Source organism: Patella vulgata, chromosome 5 (genome assembly GCF_932274485.2).
Source record: "Patella vulgata chromosome 5, xgPatVulg1.2, whole genome shotgun sequence".
Taxonomy (NCBI): domain Eukaryota; kingdom Metazoa; phylum Mollusca; class Gastropoda; family Patellidae; genus Patella; species Patella vulgata.
Genome location: NC_065883.2, coordinates 21,154,500 through 21,167,573, shown reverse-complemented (window position 1 = coordinate 21,167,573; position 13,074 = coordinate 21,154,500). Strand labels below are relative to the sequence as shown.

Sequence of the window (13,074 nt, the reverse complement as noted above, 5' to 3'; positions counted from 1 at the left end):
AATTAGAGGGCATACGTACGTGCAATATACAGATATGCAATCCTTGGTATCACAGCGTTTAGTAGTCTTTAACAGTTAATGATCCGAAACCAGCTACAACCGAAAATCGCAAGAATTCATATAGAAACATGTCTGTGTGATCCTTGGTTATCATTGGATTTTAAGAATCGGTTTATGAATCTAGTGAGTTGGAGGTGGGTACAATCTGGTTAAAACACAGTTCAAAACTTGTCTTTACTACACTAGGATCTGGAAGTGTTGTAATATAACCCGCGTTCTGGATGATGTGACAGATTAGCCAATGAAACTATCTGTTGCGGCGAGATTTTGAAGTGAGGTGCACGAAACTGTGGTTAACCCACTAGAAACATCAACGCTGTTGGGTTAATCAAATGTCAGTCTTCATAGGGTCAAAAGCCGCTCGTATGACCTCTGGCGCGGCCTTCCAATGCAACCAGTCGGATCGTCATGTGTTGTGTAGGTCATCGAAAGTATAAAACACGAAACGAAATATAGATCAGATTGGGTTGAGTATTTTTGTGTGGCCATGCTTTGATCAAAGTGGAGTTATTCTTCATTTCTAGGTAGTCTAGTCTAGGTTAATTTCATAATGTCATATTATAATTATGAGAAATAAAATACATTTATTTTCTTGTAATGAAAGTAATAGTACCTCTTAAACTGTATCAGTTTCGTAAACAAGAGTCCCAACAAATACGATAATTTGTTTTAGGAACAAATGAAACCTTACAATGTAAACTTAATCTACAATTACTATTGTTTCCCAATGGCGGAGAGACGAAGTGGTCTAAGACGTATGCTTTAGACTATAGGCGCTGTCAGTTAGTCAAATGGCCTAGTTACGGTCACGAACGTGATAAAGAGTAGCTCGTGGGTTTTCTTCGAGTCTTCCTGTGTTCTCCCATTGTTTAAGACGCAAGTGAACTTTGAAATAAAATTGTCGCAAATGTTAGTCCCGGAATAACCTAAGACGTTAAAGCCTAATTCTCCAAATCTCTCTCATGGCGAACAAATGGAAGTTATAACTTTCATTTTTTTTAAAAAAATAACCTGCAGAAAGAAAAGTAGAACGTTAAATCCCATTTCATTTCATTTTATTTTATTTCATTTCGTTTCAGAAAATGAACCAATTATGACCGAATTTGAAATCTATACCAGCCCGTATACATTCATGTAGCTACTAGCTCTGTATGATTGTTTGCTTATTATTATGTGGTTTCCTTGTGTTTGTCTCAGTAGTTTTCTTATTTACTGATCAGTTCTTTGGTTTGTACCATTGTTTCTTATCCACTATTATGTTAAACCCATGTATCTGTATCCCTTAAAACGAAATTCGCTCTATTCCCGTCTACCGAGAATAAGCTTATTAATATAATTGAGACCAACCACAACATCTTTCTTTCTACTAAACATACGTATCATATAAAGTTTTAATCCTATACGTTATAAGCTTTATCTAAGATAATACCATCATCAAAAACCCTTTTCATCAGACGATTAGAATTTCTTCCGCTGTCATTAAGTGTTATAGGCTTTTTTTTTAGTTTAATTTCTTCAAGATCTGCTTTTATTAAGATTAGTATGTAACTCAAAAAGAGGCGATTACCGCGTTACTTTGGCTTATTTATAGTGTTAATTGGTACACATAACTTGCACAGAACTTTACTCAAGAACATAAGAACGGCAGTCGATGCGCATGTTGCTTGAATATAAGAGGGAGACATGTTTACTTTCGGCCATTTCTTAAACTGTTGTCGACCTGGAAAGACGGTGATCGCGGATATGACGTATAATCTTCCAGGATATATGTGAATTGTTTTACATCCTTGGTGAACTAAGCGGATCAAATCGGGTTTAATTAAATAAGGTTAGTAGAATAATTCTAGCTGATTTATTATTATATTTGCAAAAAACATATTTTTCCCTTTGTCCATAAATGTAAATCATTAATTTAATTTTGAAAGTCCCGAGTTTTGAAACTTTTAAGAATAAGTATATATCTTACAAATTTGTAAAATTGCCTGTACCAAAAACCTTTACATTGGATTTGTGGTGAGGTTCAACATATTTTCCTTTTCATGGGATGTCTTTTTACAAAAAAGCGTCAAGTCGTTTGCATGTGTTTCTTTTGTTTCGAGTTTTCACTCTTTGCGGTTTTTTCTTGTTGTATTTTTCAAATGGAATTTTAGTTTGGTGATGAAATTGTCTCTTTAGAAAAAACGATAACCTTTGGACCCCAAATCAATGGAACTTTATTAGAGAATCATAAATTCCTCAAACAAATGAACATTTGTCTTACTCTTCATAAATTATACACTTTCGGTTATATTAATACTTATAAGCCACTCCACCAAATATTATGAATCCTTAATTTGAATCCTTACAATATACAGTATGTTACTCCGCCACATGAATATCCTGGTCACTCTGGCAGTTCGTATTGATTGTTATTTAACTTATTGAAAATGTGTTTAAGTGTACTAATTTTAAATGTAAAATGTTATTTATCTTTCTGAGAATTTGTCTAAATTTACTAATTTTAAATAGTATAAGGTCTGCAAATATCTCTCTTCCGATTGCAATACACATACCTCGAAGAGATCTCATGGCTTTGCATCCAAAGCTCGCAATATTTGTATGGTGGTTATTAGCTTGTTCAAGCAGCCGAAAATAGGCAGGTGCTAATTTATCTTATTTATCAATACATGTCCATATAGGGCCCATGTCGTAAAAAAGTCGGAAGTAATGTTTACTGACCAAACAATCAAACATTCGGTTGTCAATGCGCATTTTTTGGCTGCTGCCCTCTTTTGTTTAAACAAACGTCCTCCTTAAAGTATTCATTATCGTGTTTGGAATAACTTAAATTGTACACTGTAAATGATTTATTGGCATATTATGTTTTAAATGTTTTAAATGCAACTCTTGAATAATTCAAATATCGTCACTAACAATATTATTGTGAACACCGAAAACAAATGGTTTTAGGCGAGACTAGTTTAGTAAAGTTTGGAAGAAAAAAAAAGATTAATAATAAACATTATTTCTTTATAGCGCGAAACCCAAGTGTCTTTAGCGTATATATCTTCGATTTTCCATTCACATTTCTTAGACAACGGCACGAACATAATAAAATATTGGTTTTATAAAGCATTTTATTTTCCAAATTCATTTACAAATGAGATGAAATAAAAGGGCGACAACAGTGACCCCTGTTTAACCCCATTCAAGCAAATGATGTATTTTATTATTTTTTGTTTAACCTTGTTGTGAATCGTTTAGAGCACTCTTAACTCAGTATCATCCACGTTTATGTATAAATCAAATGAATAATCTTTCATTAAAAAACATTAACATCAAGTCGGTTCAAGGTTCGATTAAATATCTCTGTTGGACGCGGCTAACACGTTCCATGATGTTAAATCTCCTTTAAGTTTGTTTCTTGCTTATTTTTTCCAATATTCAGAGACGCGGTTGTCTATACCCAGCTTACTTAAGATGTATCTTAATTGTCGCTTCAAACAGTAATTTGTGGGTTATTAGTTCGTTTATGAACGTGGAGATTTTTATTTCAAATAAGAAATAGAACATTGGCCCTGTATGGTTAATAATTATATTAATTACGGATAGCATTGTAAACGTTTACGAATTGCAATTGTATTTAATTGCATGGTAATTCCTATTTGTATTTGTGTGTGTGCAATGCCAGGTAGGATAATTTTGCTCGGACATCCGAATGGGATTTTGCATTTCAAATTATCAAGGGTTCTTTTACGTGGACGCCAAAGAGTATGCAGATGGACATGTTTGTTTAACCATCCGAACGATCAGGCACACATTTATTGTCAGTCTGACATGCTTGGCAATCCTGACTGACCACTCGACTACCACAAGTCCTATCTTTAATGGAATGACTAGCTAGGTTCTAGTTTATTGCGACTGGTATTTTTCCTGTACTGTTTTGATTACTAAATGTTCTCTGACGCCTTCAGATTTGGCAGGAGAGAGAGAGAGAGTGAGTGAGAGAGAGAGAGAAATGGGGTTTAACGTCCACTAGACACAAACCAGGTCATTTCGGGAGTAACATATGGTACAATTTTATTTCAATAATTCGCTTGCGCGTAGGTGTATTTAGCAGTGGGAGGAAACCAGGGGACCCGGGGGAAACACACGAGGTTGGACAGGCGACCCTACTCCTTGTCACGTACAACCTGTGAATCGAAACCAGTTGACTCAATGACAGGTCTTATGATACAGAGCACACGTGCTATCCATTCGCCATCCAACCCCCCAGATTAGACAAGAAGATTCAGTGTGCAAGAAAATGATTTATTAATACCCCTAAAAATTAATAATATATTTGCCATTATAAGATTTGTTTTATCAACTGTTTAATGAAATGACGAGATCTTAGAGGGGTTTTCTTGGCGAGGTGTATGAAAGATGGTCCTTTAATATGTTATGGATAGGCTGACTATGATTCGGGCTTTTTTTGTGTGCAAATGTACCCATAAACAAGATAAAGAAATTCCATCAATAGTGTTGTACAATTTGTAGCAGTTGGGGAGACGCTTCACAGAAAAACAAAACATTTATGTGGCTAAATGATTAGAATTGTTGAGGATACGTGATACATGCGAACGCCACAGAGATTAAATCGTTAGTTTTTGGGAAACCAGGGGATATACATTTTCCTAAAGCTTGGACGATGGTCGATCCTGATCTCTGTTTTGAAAAAATGTCACCCTTTGCATGACGTAACTCAGTACTGTAGTGTTTGTTTGCTCGTCGTGTTTTAAGCTACAAGTGAATCAAAATGATCGTCCTTAAAACTATAAATCTTCTCACAACCTTGGAGAAGCCTGTGACTAGTTGTCTATCTGGTAGAATTTTAATCTACTAACATATACTGTCTATGACGTGTCTGATGGCAGTTGTGTTAGAACTACCTACCTTTTGGATACTGTAGCTAGGGAATGATTGACATGCAATCTATGGATGCATCAGATTAAGAAATACTAAACGATATCAACCGCTCTACGAGATGTATCATTCTTTTTGTTGCAGGACAATGGATATTTTGTTAACGATATTAGCAGTATTATTGAGTGTTTGTAATTTTATCAGCGCAGAAGGTAAGCATAAAACTCTCTTCTCCATCTTTACACTGTCATTGCTGTAAACAATATATTAATAATATTTTAGCTAACAAACATTTGCATCAATCTTATTTGATCTAATTGATTCAATACTTTAGGTTTGGGAGAAAAAGCCAAACTAATGTAACGGTTTCAAATAACTGTGATTTGTTAAAATTTTCATAAATGATCTTTTATTTATTATTTTTAGGTTCCAATAAGAAAGTGTTCTGTTACTATAGTAGTTCAGCAAACGGTCGACCCAGTGTGGGTAAATTCTGGCCAGAGCACATAGATGCCTTTCTATGTACTCATATAATCTTTGCATTTGTGGATATCACGAAAGATGGCAGAGATTTGAAACCAAATAACTGGAATGATTTGGGACCAGAAGGTAAGCCCTCTTAATCTACATGGATTAAAGGAAATGTGGTAACACTAATACTGATAAAATTTGATTGCTTTGTGATTTTAGCTTCATTTAGTTGCCATCTGTAACACTTTATGGTATTAAATTTCTAAAATACCCGCCCGTTATACTGCTAGCTCCACAATTATAAACACATGCGTGATCTTGAAATTAGCGAAAACTAGCATTTGTCCATTCTCGTGACATATCAGATCAACATTGGCTTCTTTAATCTTGAGATGGATTTTTCTCATCATTACAAGTACACAATCTCGGATGGAATGTATTTTAGCTTTGTGTTTAGATAGAAATTGTTCCATTTTTTCAAATTGATTGGCAACTTCCACATTATTCAATGCATATCTTCAATTCTTTGGATGACTTTTCGAAACATCCGTGCAATTATAGCCAATTCAGAATTAAGGCAGATTGTTCAGTCAACGATCACAATCCAGATTGGAATTCTTGTTAAATTTCGTGTAAAATTCGTGACATGTTAAGAATTTTACCGTTGCCCATTCCAAACAGAATATATTTTGTACAGTATTGATGTATTTTTTTTTCTCACACTTTCCTGTGCAAATCTCCTCTTCGTCCGATAATGACTTAGTAAAATGCAAGACATTCTCGCGGCTATTCCTTATCCGATCAAACACGAAGTGAAACAGAACTACGCAAAATACACAAATGAAATCAGATTAGATGGCTATAAAAGTGGACATGATGTCTGCTGCTTTACGTTGGCAATTCTAGTGGACTGTATTGAAACTCCAATAAACCATGTATTTGTTTTTAAAACAGGTCTTTATGCTCGAACAATTCGTCTGAAAGAGAAAAATCCAGACCTCAAGGTTTTATTGGCCGTGGGCGGCTGGAAGATTGGATCTAAACCATTTCTTCCAATGATAAAGGATGAAAGTACGTGGACAGTTTGGGTCAAAAATGCAGTAAAATACCTCAGAAAGTTAGTATATCAGTGTCATTTATTGACTTAACTAAAAATTTAACCACACAGGAATTTAATAAGGAAACTTAATACGCGAACATCCAGAAAGCCAGGCCGAATTCTTTTAACACCATTATTTAAATTAAACGAAAAAAAACCCATATAAACCGGACATCCGGTGTTAGATTCCTACCCAAATCGCTTTAGAGCTCGTCGAGCAACTCGATCCGATGAGCACGTCCGTTCTTCAGTACATATCACAGAAATTTTGACGGTTAATCTCCAATATGTTGATAGGGGCACAAACTAGGGTTAGTTATAATCCATTAACCTATCGTCTTATATTATCTTCGTCAAAATGACCGGGTTAAAACCTCTTAAAAATTAAGTACTTCAAAATATACAGGTCAGTGTTCTTCTCATGGGAGATAATCGGGAAAGGTCATTGAAATTAAACGGATTGTAATTAAGGTGGTGGGTTTGACTTGGCAGAAAGGTTAACCTGTTATGCATGTAGGACACAGTCTACTTAGATAAAATGTCTCATTTATTAAGAAACCCACCTTAACCAGTGAGAACCCAGAAATAAAAGAATCATAAATGATTTAGAAAAAAAATATCTGTTGAATAATTGTTCATTTTTTATACAGTCATATTCTACAATAATATACGAATATTGATTTTGAGTATAATTATTCTGCACCTTTGAAAACATATTTAATATTGCAATGTAAGAACCAATACAAAGTAACAATTCTTTCTAGTAGTCCCTTGGAAAGTCTTGCTGCCTTCCATGGTATTGATATGTGTTAAGCCCCATTCTGTTTGTTATACATTTTAGATATGGATTTGATGGTATGGATATGGATTGGGAATTCCCTGGAACACGTGGAAGTGGTGAAGAGGATAAATATAAATTTACAAAATATATGAAGGTAATGTTTGAATCTTGGACAGATTACTATACCCAAATACTGCCTGTTCCGTATACCTTGTGTCTGCACAAAGCAAGTTCAATTTTAAAAATCTTCTCATGGCAAGTGAAACATAACAGAAACGGTGTTTAATGTCCTGTTAATGACGACTGGACCTCTGTCTTTCGTCACATCCGAATGGTTAGATGTCTTCCCCTTATTCCTGGATCACTGAGAAACAGGAAACTAACTGAATAAATCTAGATGAACGCTCCGGGGCCACCTACTCACATAGAAGATATAACTAGGCAAAACAATCCTATATTAGACAACCATGAGCAAAAGTAATGTACCGTTGGAAAATAAACCCAGGTGTTTCAAAAAGGGCGAGCATACACTACTGCAAAGTAAGAAATGCAGCAGTCCTTGATATTGGTTTATAAACTGTTACATAGACAGGATCCGAAGTCTTTACCTAGTGCCGTCTAAAATCGATGTTCATTACTACACATGTACCTCGTTTGTATATTTCAGTGTATTTACGATTCGTTCGCAGAAGAAGCTGAAGCATCAGGGAGAGAGCGAATGCTTCTAACTTTAGCTACAGCTTCTAGTGAGTTTTACATCAGTAAATCATATGAACCAGATCAAATTTACAAGTGAGTAGTAGAGGTTCCCTTTAATTTTGTTTTCAGTAATTTATAATATCAATTGAGGATGCTTGTGCAATCAGGAGGACAAGTGCCATTTCACACAAACTGACAAAATTAGTACTTTTGCATATTGTTATAGCTGAAAACTAAACTAAAATTGACATTGACTGTGATAAAAATGATAACATGATATATATTCTGTTTATTATAGATATATAGATTATATGTTATTGATGACGTATAATTATCATGGATCAGGTTGGGAGAAGTTTACAGGTCACCACAGCCCCTTGTTACCACATCCTTCAGATCCAGAAGGTGAACAGCAAGAATTACATCAGGTACAACCACATGTTTTATGAATATTGATTAGCCTATGGGTAGAATGCGCCTCTTTCGATTAACTAAAATGGTTCGCAACCAAAATTTCGTCTGTTTGAAATTATCAAAGTTGTCTAGAAATAAACAAAAGATAGTATACAGCAAAGTTTAATCCTGTTTTATTCACTAAAATCTTCGATCGCCTCATGTATTTACTCATTTGTAGTCAATAATATTATTTAACTAATCATGTCCTTTCAGCAATGGTCAATATCGTATTGGCTGCGAACTGGTGTACCCAAAGAGAAGTTGATTGTAGGATTGCCGACGTATGGTTTGGGATTTAAGTTACTAGATTCAGCAAAGCATGGTATTAGACAGGCCGCTGATGGAGGAAACACTAAGGGAAGATATACAGAAGAATCAGGAATATTGTCTTTATATGAGGTAAGGCATTGAATTCAACCTCAACATTTTAAGCTGGATTAAATCACAATAATATTCATATTGTAACTGATACCAGTAAGGATGTCATTTATACCCGGATCATAATTAGCTGCATTTGATAAGTCTTAGGCACTTGGAACGAACCAGAGGACCACGAGAAAATCCACGAGGTTTGGCAGGAAAACCTATTGGGTTGGTTTGGTAGGCGTCCTTCTCCTTGTCACAAACAAGCCTACTATCGAAACCATGACACGTGATTCAATGACATATCTTAGGACCCAAGGCTCTGACTTTCGACCAGGCTCATTGGATATCTCAGTGGTAAGTGGCTTCGTGTGTTCCGGAAAGAATAACAAAATTTATAGCTAGGAAGCCAAAATTGGTCCGAGTTTTAGAGAAGTAACAATAGGTCGCCTCGATATTCAATCTGATTAAAACACAGATCCTATTTCGTTTCGTTTTTTATAGTTCAAAATATCGTTTTATTTGTCTTTACTACGTCACTAGGATCTGGAAGGGTTGTTATATAACAGGCGTTCTGTTACGGAGACTTCTTACGGAACTGTGGGTAAATCACTAGAACGTCAGCGCTGATTGATTAATCAATGTCTGACGCCATAGGTCAAATGCCGCTCGTACGACCCCTGACGCGACCTTCCAGTACAACTGGTCAGATCTTCATGTAGTGTAGGCCATCGAAAGTATAAAAAAAACGAAACGAAATATAGATCTGTATTTTAATCAGATTGCACGATATTATGACATAGAAAGGGAAATCTGGATTTAACTTGTTGTTTGAAGATATGTGAGAAGATCCAGGATGAAGGTTGGAAGGTTGAATGGATCGATGAACAGAAAGTACCATATTGTCATGGTGGTGGTGAATGGGTTGGTTTTGAATCACCAGACAGTATTGCTATAAAGGTCAGTTATCACATGATGATTTGTTATAGTATTGATCAAATTAAATTACACAACGTGAAATGCTAACGGAATCTAAGAACCGGGGTCAATGTCTAAAACATCGCTAAAAACGTCATACCCCGCGAAATTTATGTAATATTATACATTTTGCCTCCACAATACCAATACTTGATCACGTTGTAATGTTATATTAAAGGAGACAAACATCTTTGATTTTGGTCAAAATTAAGTATTGAGTTGTGGATCTGTCTGATTAGTGATAGTGCAAGCCGTATGCGATTAAATACCGTATATTGTTTAGCAGAAATGTCTTTGCGCATGGTTTCTTATATTGATGTATTTAATACATTTAAGACAACAAAAGTTTTATAAAGGGCAGTATTTTAGTTGAAACGAGGCAAACAATTTTAAGTAAATTCTTTGTTCTGAGAGAAAAAAAAAATATTTTGTGAAACGGGGGCGTGGTGCATTAATTTGATTATATACTATTGAGATGACCTATATATATTTCGTTACATTTTTGTTTCGAGAGATTGAACTGATGTCGATTTGTTTACAATTTTTGCATTCTGCACACAGGGAACTATCTACTTTGAGAAGAGACCTCTGTCCTAAATGGCCGCCATATTGCAAACTTAGTGTTCTATTTTGTTATGCGGTTCTGACCGGTTTTACCTAATTACAAGACTAAATGAACATTTTTAATTTAATTAAATATGAAAATGTAAGCGGAATAAATACTTCTTAAATTGTATTTTGTCGTGGAAGAACTGTTTAAACATTCGGAAGAAGAGAAAGTTTGCAATTCGAAATCCAATTTGAAAGCAAAAGTTAAAATTAACTCGAGTTATGAACTATAATTTAAGTTTTTAGTTGTTTTGTTTATGAGATTCATACATTAAACTGTTTTTGTGACATATCTCTTCAGGCCAAAAATATATTGATGCGAGATCTGGCTGGTGCCTTTATCTGGTCAGTGGAAATGGACGACTTTAGTGGACATTGTGGCGGTGCCAAATACCCGCTCCTGAGAACCGTTTCAGATATTCTTAAGAATGGGTTAGATGCATTTAAAGTTGGTGCCGCTGCTAGCGTCGATGTTGAACCAGAAGGTAAGCCTGTTATATTTTATTGTATAGTTTGGGCTAATAAACGAGACAGGGCTATATATATTACAATAATCAATATAACTAACATTATATTTATTCCGAATGAGATTTTTGTTATTCGAGCTTTGGTTTCACGTGTTAATTATTTCAGTCATTCGGCTATTGAATTAAACTAGTCTAGTGACCAACGTCACAGTTTGAATTGTGATTCATAATTGTGGACCTTTATACAGTTAAACTTTTTATTCATTTTCACATTTAATTCATTATTACTTTACCTTGCTCTGTATTAATGCCGTTTTTATATTGTGCTTCATCTATTATTTGTTGGGATCATTTTAGACACAACGTATCCTTAACGGATAATTTGTAATTAATCAACACTTATTTTCAATTAATCCATGCTATGTTTTCTGTTAGTCAATTAATCCATGCTATGATTTCTGTAAGTCAATTAATCCATGCTATATTTTCTGTAAGTCAATTAATCCATGCTATATTTTCTATAAGTCTATTCTGTTTTTCCTCCAAAAATAAAATTAACGTTGTCTAAAATTATCCCAACTCTCATCATTGTTTCATGTATGAAAGCGCAACAAGGCTGCATGAGCATTATGTATAGTAACGTTATGGTATTTCCCATTAAGAAATGGTTGTTACGGCTGAATCTTTAGCCATGCTTTAAGGAAACCTTGGGGTTCCCCAATTCGTCGATTATTTTTAGGTTAATTCCTTTTTCTATGGTTCCGTATGCTATGCTAGAAATAATAAAAATAAAAAAAAGACAACTTGTCTGCGATATCACCCTCGGTGTAAGCGGACGTTAAACATTAAGAACAACAACAGATCGTAAAACGAAATCTTGAACTATAAAAAAACGAAACGAAATAGGATCTGTGTTTCAATCAGATTGAGCACATCGGGATATTCTTGAAGGTCAGAACACCACTCTCCCGCCAATAAGGTGAACCAGATAATATAACACACCAACACGATGATTCTTGTTTAAATAAGGAAATGTTCCAAACCACTTATTACAGTGCAAAGCTAAGCTGCTTATGTCAGATATACACTAAAGCCCTTTTTTTCTGTCTGGCTCATTTCAAATAGACAGCGTATACATACTAACAAAGAAGTACTAATTAACTATTTGTACCTTTTTAAAACTTGTAGTGTAATTTATTTTGAAAAATACGTCTTGTTTTGTTTCCCACTTATCTATCTGTCTATTTTTTGTTTTGTACAAAGACGACATTGGAAGCCTTTTATAGAACATCCGATATGAAAACAACGTTTTGCGCGACCTATTTACAGCGCGCGCGTCCTGCAAATCTCAGCGCGAAATCCTTCATCGAAAAGTACGCAATTATTTTTGCAAGCGTTGTGGTTTTTTGCAGCGTTCATTACAAAGCGAGCGGCAGTGGATGCGATCACGGATATGCGCTTCGCATCTAATCATGTTGAATGTTGTTTTCGTAGGCGAATTGGATTGTAATAAAGTTGGTCTAGGAATCTACAAAGATCACGAATCGTGCAGTCATTTTAACCTGTGTGTACCAGCCGACCATGATTCTCTTAGAGCTCTACGAATGGTTTGTCCAGATGGAACATTATTTGATGACCAACTTAAAGTGTGTAATTACGAGGCACATACTTCATGTTAACTGAACTTTCATTCAATTATTATGTTGGGGAGGGGGAGGGGGTAGATTAATACTTTAAAGATGGCAAGCAATTTTAGCAAATGTGATCAGTCGACCGATATTTTGATTGACACACTAATATCGTATGATGAATTGTTCCATAAAACGAATTTCGACAATGGGGGTGATGTTCATCTTCTGCTCAACTTGTACTAAATCACTTGAAGGGGTAGATCTAAATTTTAATAGATATATCTATACAGTGCCGTCGTCAAACGTAATTTGAACTATCTTTCTTTATTTCGGCACAAACGTGATCTAAACACTTGCTACCATTGTTTAATTCTACTATTTATCTTTCTTTATTTCGGCACAAAATATATACGTTTTGTTAAGCTATAGTTAATTATAGCAAATTGTTAAGCAAGGGCGCCGGAGCCCGGGTACCAGGTACCCTGGACTTTTCTGGGGTATACATGTATACCCATGCCCTAATAATGAATGTTTTCAACCTTTTTACTAGTCTATTCATTTTTAAATGATAGATAT

At 35.0% G+C, this 13,074-nt stretch overlaps 1 protein-coding gene across 1 annotated transcript; it reads left to right on the top strand.

The window, feature by feature from the left end:
• The first annotated feature begins 1,751 nt into the window (after positions 1-1,751).
• Positions 1,752-9,839, top strand: LOC126821552 (acidic mammalian chitinase). The gene is made up of 9 exons (XM_050550001.2): positions 1,752-1,888; positions 5,089-5,156; positions 5,371-5,553; positions 6,370-6,532; positions 7,356-7,449; positions 7,963-8,087; positions 8,293-8,422; positions 8,664-8,849; positions 9,651-9,839. The coding sequence occupies exons 2-9, from the start codon at positions 5,093-5,095 to the stop codon at positions 9,837-9,839; spliced, it is 1,134 nt and encodes a 377-aa protein (XP_050405958.1). The 5' UTR covers positions 1,752-1,888; positions 5,089-5,092.
• The last annotated feature ends 3,235 nt before the right edge of the window (positions 9,840-13,074 follow it).

What these genes read in the sequence shown, in the direction of transcription:
- LOC126821552 (XM_050550001.2), top strand. Translation starts at nt 5,093, where the DNA reads ATGGATATTTTGTTAACGATATTAGCAGTATTATTGAGTGTTTGTAAT. An exon ending in GCAGTAAAATACCTCAGAAA is followed by an intron (nt 6,533 to 7,355) that starts GTTAGTATATCA and finishes TATACATTTTAG; the next exon opens with ATATGGATTTGATGGTATGG. An exon ending in GAACCAGATCAAATTTACAA is followed by an intron (nt 8,088 to 8,292) that starts GTGAGTAGTAGA and finishes TGTTTATTATAG; the next exon opens with ATATATAGATTATATGTTAT.